Raw genomic sequence first — 12,971 nt, 5'->3', positions numbered from 1 at the left:
AGGAAGTGTTGATTCTCCTGAAACTGGAGTTACAGACGGTTGTGGGCCACCATTGAGCTCTGGAAATTAAACTCAGGTCCCCTGTAAGGGCGGTCCATGCTGACCCCACTGAGCCATCTCTCCAGCCCCAAGACTCATTCATTTCATTTATTCAACCAATACTCAACATCTTCTGAGGAACAAATACAAAAGATCTCCTTATTGTACAAGAATAGAGGGAAAGGAACAGATTAAGACAAAATTCATTCCAGATAACCATAAAAGTATGGTATTAAAAAAATCCAGTATAGCAGTGGTTCTGAGGTGAACCAGTTAGATGGGGGTAAAGAGTGGGGGTCAGGAAAGATTCTCTGAGGAAGTCACGTTTGGACTGTGACCTGAAGGAGACAGACTTGTAAAAATCTGAGGGAGTTTCACGTAATTTATGTATGTAGACACAAAGATACTAAAGGAGGAACGACTTGGCAACTTCAGAGGGTTAAAAGGAAAGTTGAGGGGCGGTGGAGGTGGAGAGATGAGTCATCAGTTAAGAGCACTGGCTCCTCTCGGAGAAGGACTGTGGTTCTGTTCCCAGAACCCACGTGGTGGCTCACAGCTACCTGTAATTCCAGTTCCAGAGACTCTGACGCCCTCTTCTGGCCTCCTCAGGCACTTCATGCAGGTGGTACACAGGCATCCGTGCGGGCAAAACACCCATGCCCATAAAGCAAAAGTAAACAAATCTTTAAAAGAAGAAGGGAAAATTGAAAGCAAGACAGGTGGTTGGAGTGTGTGTGAGGGACGAGTGGAGCAGGAGGTGATGATGCAGGGGAAGACTTGAGTTCTAGAGATTTGCTGCCACTTGAGAAGTTGGTCTCCAGCAGCCACCTTGAGGGTGAGTGTTTGACTACCCCGTCTCCTGCAGCTCTGGCCCCAGACTTCAGGCAGAACCCTGTGAGACGGCTGATCCCTGCAGCTCGAGGCGGAGAGATCAGCATCCTGTGCCAGCCTCGCGCAGCCCCAAAAGCTACAATACTTTGGAGCAAGGGTACTGAGATTTTGGGGAACAGTACCAGGTAGGTTCTGTGTGCCGCAGCCAAGATGGCTTCTTAGGGGCCAGTCCCCCTTCCAATGACCACGGTGTTGACTAGATCTCTTCTGTCCTTGCTGCAGAGTGACTGTCACTTCCGATGGCACCTTGATCATCAGAAACATCAGCCGATCCGATGAAGGCAAATATACCTGCTTTGCTGAGAACTTCATGGGCAAAGCCAACAGTACCGGGATCCTGTCCGTGCGCGGTAAGGACCGTGCTGTGTTCGGACCCGGGCTCAGCTGCTGGGACGCTATCTGCCAACCATCCGCTCTTGGCTGCCTATGCCTCTACTTTCAAGGCTACCTCAGAATCCTGTTTCTCCTGGGACCGCCTCTGGCCAGCCTCCAGAATCTGGCCGCTCACAAATAGGCCAGAGGCTCGTTCCTTCCTAGGACTTTCCCATCACAGAGCCCTGTTTTTGTCGCTGTTTTGCTCTGCAGATGCAACCAAGATCACCCTGGCTCCCTCCAGTGCTGACATCAACGTGGGTGACAACCTGACCCTACAATGTCATGCCTCGCACGACCCCACTATGGACCTCACGTTCACCTGGACCCTGGATGATTTCCCTATTGACTTTGATAAGCCTGGAGGTCACTACCGGAGAGCCAGTGCGGTAAGGCCTGAGGCCTCATAAGTCTCCCTCCTTCCAGATAAGCCGGGGTACCTGAGATGGCCTCAGCCATCACCACCTTCAGGCTCTCCAAAGTTTCCCTTGACCCCCGAGGCCATGCCGGGAAAGATCATCCTAGGACCCACAGCTGCATCCTGCATCCGCCCAAGGACCACCATTCTAAGCTAGAATCAAGCTTTAGCATTCCAAGTGCCCCAGGAGATTCTCTCTGCTACCGTCCCTCTCCCCCAGTACAAATGCCGTCATTAACTTGGCTCACGAAGGCTGTCTTATGGGACACATTTTAATGTTCAGTGGTGCCAAGTAGCTCATTCTTCCCACTGAATGGATAGGAACACTGAGGCACAGAGTCAGAGAGGGAATCCAGGCTCCGTTTTGTCTTGTAGCCTATTGTATGAGTCAGGGCTTCCTCCTAACTCTTCATACCTTGCTGTTCCCTGTGCCCAGAAGGAGACCATTGGGGACCTGACTATCCTCAACGCCCAGCTACGCCATGGAGGGAAGTACACATGCATGGCCCAGACTGTGGTAGATGGTACATCCAAGGAGGCCACAGTCCTGGTCCGAGGTAATGGGAGTCAGCCACCCAGTTCTCAGGGAGGCTCTAGGCTTCCTTTCTCTCCCCACCTCTCTCCCCTCCCTGAAAGCTGACAGAAGCCACAGAGATGGACACATCTGGTTAGTGCCCGTGTAGTTCTTTGTGGGGTCTGAAGGAGTAGACTATTTCTTCCAAGCCATACTCAAGAAAGAACATGTACCCCAAACACCCCCAAGACTTTGCCTCAGGAGCTCAGGAGTTCCGGGTTCAGTGCAGGGAAAAATCTGTGTAATTGCAGGGCAGCCTCTGTAAGTCTTCAAATCTGAGACACGTCGCTCCTCACTGTTCTCTGTCCCCATCCTCTGGCCTCCCACCCAATCCCTCTGGCCCTCCGATGCCCCATCTAGACACTGAGTCAGCTCAAGCTGAGTCTAGGTAAAACTGACTCAAATTGGGAGCTGCCCACTTCTGACCCAGTGTGCTCTGCCTCTTGGTACAGGTCCCCCAGGTCCCCCAGGGGGTGTGGTGGTGAGAGACATCGGAGACACCACCGTTCAGCTTAGCTGGAGTCGTGGCTTTGACAACCACAGCCCCATTGCCAAGTACACGCTGCAAGCTCGTACTCCACCCTCGGGGAAATGGAAGCAGGTTCGGACCAGTAAGTATGAGGCACCACGTGGAGAGGGAGGCTGGAGGTGGCAGCCTTGGTCTGTGCCCTTGAAGTCTTTGAGGATTGTTGCTAGAGAATGCCGTCGTGCTCAGCGTGTGTGGGGTGAGGGGCACACAGCGTTGGCAAAGGCCCTGTGGCATCAGAGCTCACTAGCTTTTCAAAGAGTAATCGAGGGCTTAGCGTATGATTGGACCAGGCTGAGGACAGAGCCCAAAAGGTCACAGGGGCCCAGAACCTGCCCTCATCATAAATGGACGCTAGCCGCTAACTGCCCGGGTCCCTTGCAGATCCTGTGAATATCGAGGGTAATGCCGAGACTGCCCAGGTGCTGGGTCTCATGCCTTGGATGGACTATGAGTTTCGGGTTTCAGCTAGCAACATCTTGGGCACTGGGGAGCCCAGCGGGCCCTCCAGCAAAATCCGCACTAAGGAAGCAGGTGAGTGTCTGGGGTTCTAAAGAGAACTCCCTGCAAAGGGAGCTCCAGCAGAGGGAGCTCCAGTGGGGGGCAGCTCCAGCAGAAGGGGCTACAGCGCCGGTGGGGGTGGGGGTGGGAAGGTGGGGAGAGTCCCAGCAGAAGGAGCTCCAGCGCAGAGAGGGGAGAAGGGGTGGAGGGTTGGGGTGGGGGCCGAAGCGGGGGGGGGGGAGGGGGGGGAGTCGCAGCAGAGGGCGCTCCAGTGGAGTGAGCTTCAGTGGGGGGTCAGCTCCAGCAGAAGGAGCTCCAGCGGGGAGAAGGGAGAAGAGGTAGGGGGTGGGGGTGGGGGTGGGGCGAGGGGGGCAGTCCCAGCAGAGGGCGCTCCAGCAGAGGAAGAAGAAACAAAATCCCAATCTGTTTACCAGGCCTGGGCTCCCTGGTGTATAGGGGGAAAGATGAAAAGTTAAGAGGCAAACCCGCTGCTTGCACAGACTGCCTGATCCCAACCGCTTGCTGAAGAGCACGCCTTCAGGCAGATCCGTAGTCATTGTTTCGGCTAAGTATTTAAAACCAGAAGAGCTGATTTGAAGAAGAGAAGGAGGTCACACTGGGGGAGCCTTATCTTGAACCTAGGACAAAAACGTTGAGTCGTATTTTAAGTGCACACAACTGCAGAAATCAGCTAATGGGGAAGGTGTCTATGTGCGTGTGTACACTCGTGTGGGCATTTACACACATGTGCCGTGCAGGGGGCTAGAGAGGCAGCCAGACTCCAGGCCCTCCTTAGCTGTGTATCAGCGGAGCAGGAGGGATGATGATCTTGCCTGTGACTGTCAGTGAAAGCTCACCTTTGTCAGTGCTAGGGGAGAGCATGAGGAGGGAACCAGGAAGGGCACAGGGGTGGCCCTCACCTGCCCAGAGGCACCTGCTATGCTCTGACCATTCCCAGCACAGGGCCTGGGATCACACAAGAGCATCATGGTCAGGATCCTATCCCCCTCCTTCTATCCAGCCAGACCTGTGCTTGTGTGTGGTGGAGGGTCCACCTCCATGTCTCCTACCTGATCCAGGTTCACTCTCCAGGCTCTGGAATCACTCGACATTTTAATCTGGCATCCATCTGGAGTAGAAAATTCCAGAAGGCATGCTTTCTGGCTGAACTTCTCAGGGATGTGGGGTGAAAGGGGTCTCTTTGGTTCTAGCATCTCAGAAACCAGTGAGCACAGACAAGCACACAAGCACAGTGCAAAGGGGAGAGTGAGGATCTTTAAAGTTGTAAGAGTGGACTTGACGTTCACGTTCTAGCTGGGTGGGCTGTGTGTTAGCTGCTGTGAACTCTGGACAAGTTGCTTAACTGCCCTGGCCCACGGGGAGCTGATGGAAGTCGTCATTGTGTTTATCAGTCTTGTTTAATACTAAAGACAGGGAGATTCAACCGAGAGAGAGAGAGAGAGAGAGAGAGAGAGAGAGAGAGAGAGAGAGAGACAGAGACAGAGACAGAGAGACAGAGAGAGAGAGACAGAGAGAGAGAGAGAGGGGGGGGAGAGAGAGAGAGAGAGAGGGAGGGGGAGAGAGAGAGAGAGAGATATTAGTAAAATAACTTTGGAATACCCTCAAACAAAATTGGTTGTTTTGTTGATGTTTGCATTAACTGCCATTCAAAATTTCTTTTTCCCATCAACTAAAGCAAAGTGGTCTCTGGTTTAGCTAAGCCAACAGGGGTAAGGACAACATACAAGAGTAGCCATTCCATGCTGCTGGCCTCACATTTAAATCCTTCTATTTTCACCTTGACAGAGACATCATCATCTTCACAGAGAGAGTATAATCAGGGCCCAGAAAGGTTAAGTGGCTAGGCAGAGGAAGCACAGAAAAAATGGAAATTTTTCTCAGGCTGGTCTGACTCCCAACTTGTGCACAGGGCTATGGAAAGATAAATTAGGACGCCCCACCTAAGATGATCTCCAGGCACAGGCTGGGAGATCCCCCCCCCCACTTTCTGCCCATTAACATGACACATTTGTGTTCCTTGACCCTGACAGTCCCCTCAGTGGCACCATCGGGACTCAGTGGAGGGGGAGGAGCCCCTGGAGAGCTCATCATCAACTGGACTGTAAGTGGGCGGTATCTTGCCTCTCGGGAGTCATGCTCCCTTTCCCTCCCATAATATAGTCTGTCTCCAGACACAGTAGCAGCAACACAAAGGACTGCTGAAGTCTCACTTGGAAGCTGGCAGCTTCCCTCCCTCCCCTCTCCTCCCCACGAATCCTTTGAGGAGGCTCGGACATCCCAGGGCCACTGGTCTGGGTGAAGACTGGGTGGAGTCAGATGGATGGGTAGGGACGCGTACCCACGACGCCTGGCCCACGCCATGCTCTTGCCCTCAGCCCGTGTCACGGGAGTACCAGAACGGAGACGGCTTCGGCTACCTGCTGTCCTTCCGCAGGCAAGGCAGCTCCAGCTGGCAGACTGCCCGGGTGCCTGGCGCTGATGCGCAGTACTTCGTCTACGGCAATGACAGCATCCAGCCCTACACACCCTTTGAGGTCAAGATCCGAAGCTACAATCGCCGGGGGGATGGGCCCGAGAGCCTCACTGCGTTAGTGTACTCAGCAGAGGAAGGTGGGCTGTGGGGCCTGGGGCCTGGCCCTCCCTGACTCCCTGGCACAGGGAAGGAGAGGGGATGCCCTATGGGAGGAGAAGCAAGCCTGAGGTGCACGTGTGTCCCCTGGGCTTCATCCTGAGCTCTGAGCTCCATCTTGGGCCCTGGGATTCCCCCACCCCAATCCTAAGCAGATACAGTCCTAGTCAGGGTCAGTCACTCCGTGGGATGCAGAGGTATCTCGGTAACAACGTATGCCCATTCTTTATTGGTCCCTAGAGCCCAGGGTGGCCCCTGCCAAGGTCTGGGCCAAGGGGTCCTCATCTTCAGAGATGAACGTGAGCTGGGAGCCTGTGCTACAAGACATGAACGGCATTCTCCTGGGATATGAGGTGAGCACCAACTTGGGCGGGAAAGAGGCAGGGCTAGGCTTTCCAGAGTAAGTGGGAACAGCTGAGAGCTTACAGTCATTCCTCCTGGGATCACTGATTCCTCATCGAGAGGATCAAGAGGGAAGGAAGACGGAAAAACCCAGGCCCAATATTGTGTGTGTGTGTGTGTGTGTGTGTGTGTGAGAGAGAGAGAGAGAGAGAGAGAGAGAGAGAGAGAGAGAGAGAGAGAGCGCCTGCTCTCAGGTTGTGGCTCCCAAGGTTGGTACCTGATTTAATTTAGCACAATAGGACAGACAGACCACTGGGAGAAGAAGCTAGTTCCACTCTTAACCCTTGATTAAAGACTATTAAGGTCTGATAGTCCACTGGTGACTGGAGTTGTGTTTACTGGGCACTGAGCGTAGAGCTATTTTGCAAGCACACACATGCACCAAGTAGCACTGGAGTGAATGAGACGAATATCACATTGAGAGCTGGCACCGGGGATCTGAAGTGTAGGGGGCAGAGGCATCCACGGGTCTGCAGTAGACCCTGGCACTCCATTGGTACTAGAATGAGCTTGCTGAGCATGGCCTAAGTGATAGGGGGAAGCTTTGGAAGGCTTAAGGATGACGATAGATAGGCCTTTCTCGCCTCTGTTCATCTCCCCACCTATTTCCTCTTTCCTCCTATATCCCAGACAGCTTCCTGGGAGTAGACACTGTTGAATAGCCATAGATGCAGGCCTCACAGTCACATGACCATGCTTTCTGGGTCACCTGACTAGTGTGCAGGTTATCAAACTAGCAGGAAACCAGCCTGAGTAGGAGAGAAACATGGAGACCATGTAGTCAAAAGCTTTGCCCCCTTTAGATTCGCTACTGGAAAGCCGGGGACAACGAAGCAGCCGCTGACCGAGTGAGGACAGCAGGGCTAGACACCAGTGCCCGAGTCACTGGCCTGAACCCCAACACCAAATACCACGTAACTGTGAGGGCCTACAACCGGGCCGGCACTGGACCCGCTAGCCCTTCAGCTGATGCCATGACCGTGAAGCCCCGTGAGTGCCAGGGGTGGGGAAAGGCATGTGCCATGAGGTAGGGACTGTTCCTGCCACATGGTCAGCACCAGGCAGAAGCAGGTTGGAGGACCTACTGAACATGATCATGGCCTCTGAGGCCATGTCTGGGTTTTCATGGTGACAGACTGTTCTGAGAATTCCTTCCATATGGGTGGGCATCAGAGAGGGACCAGCTAGTGGTAAAGGGTGGCTGTGGAAGCATGCCGCAGTGTCTCCAATCCCCCCTCCCCTGGCAGCGCCACGGAGACCTCCTGGCAACATCTCCTGGACTTTCTCAAGCTCCAGTCTCAGCCTTAAGTGGGACCCTGTGGTTCCTCTCCGAAATGAATCTACGGTCACTGGCTACAAGGTAAGAAAGGGCACACAGGCCTGCCCCAAGGAGAAATGGTTCCCATCTTTCCAGTGGTCATGGAGACCTACAATGCCTTAGCAATGTGGCATCTGGGGCTGGGAGAGACATGAAGCACTGGGGCTCTGGGTAGTTCACAGTAGCATGATAGAAACTGTAAAAACAGGTCCACAGTACGGCTGCATAAAGGGCAGGGCAGGGATGGGCTAGGGGATCAGACAACGCAGCTTAGCTCAGCTGCTGGCACACTTACCTCCCACCAGTGAGCAGTTTAGCCAACAAGCAACTGAAGGAGGCAAGAAGGACCTCTTGAGGGTCCGGGAGGCTGCATCTGGAAACTTCTACCCCACAGATGCTGTATCAGAATGATTTGCACCCAACTCCTACGCTCCACCTCACCAGCAAGAACTGGATAGAAATACCAGTACCCGAAGACATTGGCCACGCTCTGGTACAGATTCGAACCACAGGGCCTGGAGGGGATGGGATCCCCGCAGAAGTCCACATTGTGAGAAATGGAGGTAACTGCCCCTCCCTTCCCCTTCCACCTAACCCTTCAGCGGTATTGGTCCACCAGATACTAGTCAAGGCATTGTCCCCAAGAGCTAACCTTAACCTAGACTGCCCCCCATAAGGAGAAAGGAAAAGGCAGGCAATGAATAGTCCCCTGCCACTGTCCCCTCCCTGCCCTAGAGCTATCCCAAGGTACAGGAGGGAGTGCACCTCTTTTATGGAATGCAAGGGGCTGGAGACCCAGAGTGAAGGCCAGTGCTGCATGGGTAAGGCCGAGAACACCACTGGTCCTCGGCTCTAAGGCCTCTGTATGACTTTCCTCCAGAGGCCTCTGGGTTCCTTTGCAAGGGTAGGGCTGGGAGGCTCACTCGGCCAACACCGTTCTTGCTGCTGGTTCCAGGCACAAGCATGATGGTGGAGAGCGCCGCCGCCCGCCCTGCCCATCCCGGACCTGCGTTCTCCTGCATGGTGATATTGATGCTCGCTGGCTACCAGAAGCTCTGATCTCAACACTGCCCGCCACGCCCAAGCTGGACACCCACCCTAACAGACACAGCGGCTGACCACAGCTCCCCTCGTCCAAGGTGGTCCAACACTGTGCCTGAGCGTGGTTGGCTTAGACACCTACTCCCAACAGTACCCTTTATGTAGGAGGTAGGATATTCCTATTCTGCCACAGGATAGAACCATGCGAGGAAATTTTCTTTAAGTCAAGAGGCACTGGGCAGTGACTTCCATGATAATAGTACTAGGCCTAATGCCTGGACCCCTTGGGGTCTTGGTCGAGAGGAACGGGCCTTTGATTAAGCAGATGGTCCTTTAGGGCCACAAGTGGCCACTGCCATCTGAGATCAGAGTACCAGGCCCAGCAGGAACATGGGCAGCAGTGGGGTATCGTTTTCCCTCTATGAAGCAGAGGGACCTCTTCTAGTCCTCACTGGAGAAGCACCATGGTTGGTCCCGACACGGTCTTCCATGACTCCCTGGCTTCCTCGGTAGCCAAGGACAAGGCCCTGGGTTACTGGGGATAGAAGCTCAAAAGGGTTGAGAGGCTACCCCACCCGATGGAAAGGGGCACCAGCCTAAGGCCCATTGGCCATCCTGGTGGCACTGCCCTCTCAGCCAGCACTGCCAAGCCAATCCTGTCGTCCTCCAGATGGAATGGTGGAGTGACAGAGCCACTTCAGGTGGCTATGTGACTAAAGGGCTTGCCTCGAGGAGTTGCCTTGCCTCATCAAGATGCTTCCTTCATGGACCCTCCAGGGTACGGGCAGGAGATGTCCATCTGAACGCTACTCTCTTCCCTTCAGCTCTGCTGCAAACTTGTGCCTGCCTCCACCTCCCACAACTGCAGGCCCCAGAAATCAGCTCTCAACACAGCATCCATTCTTTGTCCTGGGATAGAGAGGCATCCGAGAAGGGCCAGCATCAAAGTGGCCCTGCCTGCTTCCAGGAATATCCTCCATCACCTGGCCACACCTGCTCCCCAGAACTGCCTGGACTACTCTCTTCAGTCCCCACAAGAAAAAGGGTTAATAAGGGGGGGGGTGGCCTGCCTTGAGTTCTGGGTAGTTACCAGGGATAGACCAGACTACGGGAGCTGAAGAAGCCTTATAACTTGACTTATCCGTACCCTACACTTAACAGACGAGGAAATGGAGGTGCAGAAAGGGTTAGGGACTTCTTGGGGGTCACATGGTCTGTAAGGACAAGGCATGGTCAGCACAGAGTCTCCTCCCCACCTGTGGGAGGCTCTATAGAGAGAGGGAGGATGTTGAGCAGTCACAGCCTGTCCTCTAGGACTCTGGAGGACTCTGGAGGAGGAGCCCTCTGCTTCAAGAGGTTCTGGCTGGTGAGATGGACAAATGAGCTCCAACCAAGGCATAGGCAGATTCCAGGAGTCAATGGCCTGGGGCAGCCTTCTGCTGGGAACTCGGCAGGGAGCACTGTCTGGAAGCCTCTCGGGCTTGCTCATTTCAAGAAGAGGCCAAAGCAAGGACAGAGTTCCTTAGACGAGGACCCTGCAGCAGCACGACCAGAAAACCCCAGTGTCCACGCCCTCAGCCCACGGGGGCAGCAGAGCAGGCATTTCAAGATGCACTTGCCCTGCTGCTCCTTAGGCCATTTCTGTAGTTTACAGTTAGAGCTCTATTTTGTTATGGGTTTTTAAACTTCAAGCCTTGCTCTGTTTTTCTGGGCGGGTTTATGTTATGTATTTACCCACTACAATTTTTTAAAGATGTACACTCACGTACCTTTCCCCTACCACCTCCACACCTTGCCCTAGTTAAGGATTTCTTCCCTGGGCTGATCAAACCCATCCTCTTCTGCTCCCAGCACCCCAAGTATAAGGGTGCCAGGGGCTTAGTCACACGATCCTTCTCCCTCACATGCACCCCCGAGTCGGCCTAGCATCCCTCCCCATCATATGCTGGCTGGGATTTGGCTCAGGCCTAGCCCTGGGAAACCCTAGAAAGGGGCACCTGAAACCTTCCAAGGTTTACCTATTTCTCACTGCCTTGGGCTTCAGGAGGGGTGCTAGAGAAATGGGTTTCTAGTGGTTGGGCAGGGAGAACTGGTCTGGCACTGAACCTAGTTAGGGAGGTGGGAGGCTGCAGCCCCTAAGCTTTTCTTCTAACGAGGTCTATGAAAAGCAGGCAAGCCGCTGGGAGGCCCAAGAAGAGGAAAACCTTAGCCCTGGGCAGGTAGCATTTGCTATGGGGAAGTGAAGCTGTGCTAGCAGCTTGGGGCTTCCAGTAGAGTGTTAGCTAAGGTGTAAGGAGAACACGCGTGTCTCGCCAAGATGTGAGCTTGTAAATGAGCAAAAGGCCTCTTGCTGAGGGAACTTGGATGGACCTTAATGGCTTGGAAGGGAGGGCTAGATCAAATTGCCTCTCAGAGTCCCATCCTGGCCAAGGGTCCTTTGACTTCTGTACAGGCTGGGGGAGCTGTTGGACTGGCCGCTGCTGTGGTCACGACTGTTAGAGATTCCATCCACTCACAGTGAGGTGAAAGGGACAGCCACAACCAAGCATTCTGTCTGGGTTTAACAGGAAGGTGCCACCCGAGGGCTAGGGACAAAGCTACCTATAAAAACCTCTTGAGGGACTGGGAGGTGCCCTCTGTCAGTACAAGGGCTCAGCCACCACACGGAGCTATCCGCTCATTGCCATCTGATGGTGCCACAAGTGAGAGTGGTTCTGCTATCCAGGGCAGCGGGCAACCCAGACAGTAGGGGAGTAGGGAGGCGATGGGGCAGGAAGGAGAAGCTCGACAACAAACCGGAGAGAATGAAGCCAAGGTCGGAAAAGCCTTCAGGTAACCGTTGAGGTATTTCCAGTGTTCTTTCCGATCTTGTATGGGTGACGTCCTGACAAGAGGAGCGGGAAGTGCTGAGTCCTTTCTTAGACTCCAAATGCCCAGCACAGGGACGCCGTAGAGTAGTATCTGCTATGCCCCCGGCAGCTGGTTTAAAAGCCATCGGTGGGAATTGATCCACAGAACCGTCCTTACAAAGTAGTGCCTTTCCCAGTGCCATCCTAGCCTGCACTCTAGCCAAGAGCTCAGCGTGGCTAGCCAAGCTGTCCTCCCCTCCCGCCTCTCCCAGCAACACAGGCACCTTTTCTTTTTCTAGTCGTCAGATAGCCAGTAGGACTGCCAGGGGGACAGCAGTATCCTCACACCTGTTACAAACAGTGTGGTGTTTGGTCTTGCTTGCTGGGACCATACTTTGCCAGGGAGTCTCCAAGTGGAAGTAAGAGGGACCCTAAAGGACTTCAAGATGCTCACTGGGAAAGGTGCTGGTAGCTAGGGGCGGAGTGTACCTCTCGAACCTGTATGTGGTCCCAGGATTTGGGAAAGCAGGGCATAAAGAAAACAGAGAAGAGAGAGACAGAGACAGAGAGAGAGAGAGAGAGAGAGAGAGAGAGACAGACAGACAGACAGACACACACACACACAGAGAGAGAGAGAGACAGACAGACAGACACAGAGAGAGAGAGAGACAGAGAGAGACAGAGAGAGACAGAGAGAGAGAGAGGAGAGAGAGAATATCAAACAGCTCTGTTCAGAGCCCCGGGTAGCCTCAGAAGCCTAGGGCCCTTAGTTTCTTTAGAGGAGACTCAACCCTCGCGCCTTGGCACCAGATACCTCCAACTCAGCCCCCATTTCAGAGCCTGCATAGCTCTGAGCTCAGGGCTTCACTGGACCACTGATGACCGTTCTTGTTTAGATGCAGCTCCTTCCCCCCAGCCCACTGTTCGCTCTTGTAGTAGCTATTTATTGACTGGTAGCAAGCAGTTCTTAAATAAAGATGTCTTCTCGACCTGCCCAGGCAGCTGACAGCAGCTGCGCATCTCACCTCACTGAAGCCTGGGCCTGTTGCTCAGCCAGTACATCCGCCCCTCACATGGCCAGCTGAGGAAGCTGTGCACGCACACGGTCCACACCGTTTCCTCCAACCGGAGGGAACAGACAGGCCGGGAGACGTGCAGGCCGGCAGAGGCCAAGCACTGCTGGCCTCCTGAGAAGGTTTCACCTAATGGTGGTCAACAAGCTGGAGCTGGGTGGCTCGAGGGGTGGAGCCACTACCAGGTCCTCTGATTTCAATGCATTTGAAGTGTTGACTCCCTGGTCCCAAAGGAGAGTCTCCCCCCATGAAGAGATTAACGTCCCTAACTGGTAAGGAGGCAATCATCACCTCTGTTGTTTGATCAGGGTGGCACA

At 54.0% G+C, this 12,971-nt stretch overlaps 1 protein-coding gene across 4 annotated transcripts in view; it reads left to right on the top strand.

Moving 5' to 3' along the window:
* Cntn2 (contactin 2) overlaps positions 1-12,570 on the top strand; it is a 30,844-nt gene extending 18,274 nt beyond the window's left edge. Inside the window, exons 11-24 of one of the 4 annotated variants that reach the window (XR_010056901.1) lie at positions 905-1,055; positions 1,153-1,280; positions 1,516-1,691; positions 2,157-2,277; positions 2,747-2,905; positions 3,205-3,354; positions 5,373-5,443; positions 5,718-5,952; positions 6,212-6,324; positions 7,177-7,363; positions 7,621-7,733; positions 8,086-8,254; positions 8,647-8,900; positions 9,557-12,570. Coding sequence is in view for 3 of the 4 variants with exons in the window: in XM_006249746.5 (XP_006249808.1) it covers positions 905-1,055; positions 1,153-1,280; positions 1,516-1,691; positions 2,157-2,277; positions 2,747-2,905; positions 3,205-3,354; positions 5,373-5,443; positions 5,718-5,952; positions 6,212-6,324; positions 7,177-7,363; positions 7,621-7,733; positions 8,086-8,254; positions 8,647-8,750 (1,877 nt within the window). In the remaining variant the exon portion in view is untranslated. Of the gene's footprint in view, positions 1-904; positions 1,056-1,152; positions 1,281-1,515; positions 1,692-2,156; positions 2,278-2,746; positions 2,906-3,204; positions 3,355-5,372; positions 5,444-5,717; positions 5,953-6,211; positions 6,325-7,176; positions 7,364-7,620; positions 7,734-8,085; positions 8,255-8,646 lie in introns of all 4 variants that reach the window. The other 3 variants (XM_039090383.2, XM_006249746.5, NM_012884.2) reach the window with 3 other exon arrangements.
* The last annotated feature ends 401 nt before the right edge of the window (positions 12,571-12,971 follow it).

The sequence above is a fragment of the Rattus norvegicus genome, chromosome 13, assembly GCF_036323735.1.
Source record: "Rattus norvegicus strain BN/NHsdMcwi chromosome 13, GRCr8, whole genome shotgun sequence".
NCBI classification, from domain to species: domain Eukaryota; kingdom Metazoa; phylum Chordata; class Mammalia; order Rodentia; family Muridae; genus Rattus; species Rattus norvegicus.
This window is presented reverse-complemented; position numbering and strand designations above follow the sequence as displayed.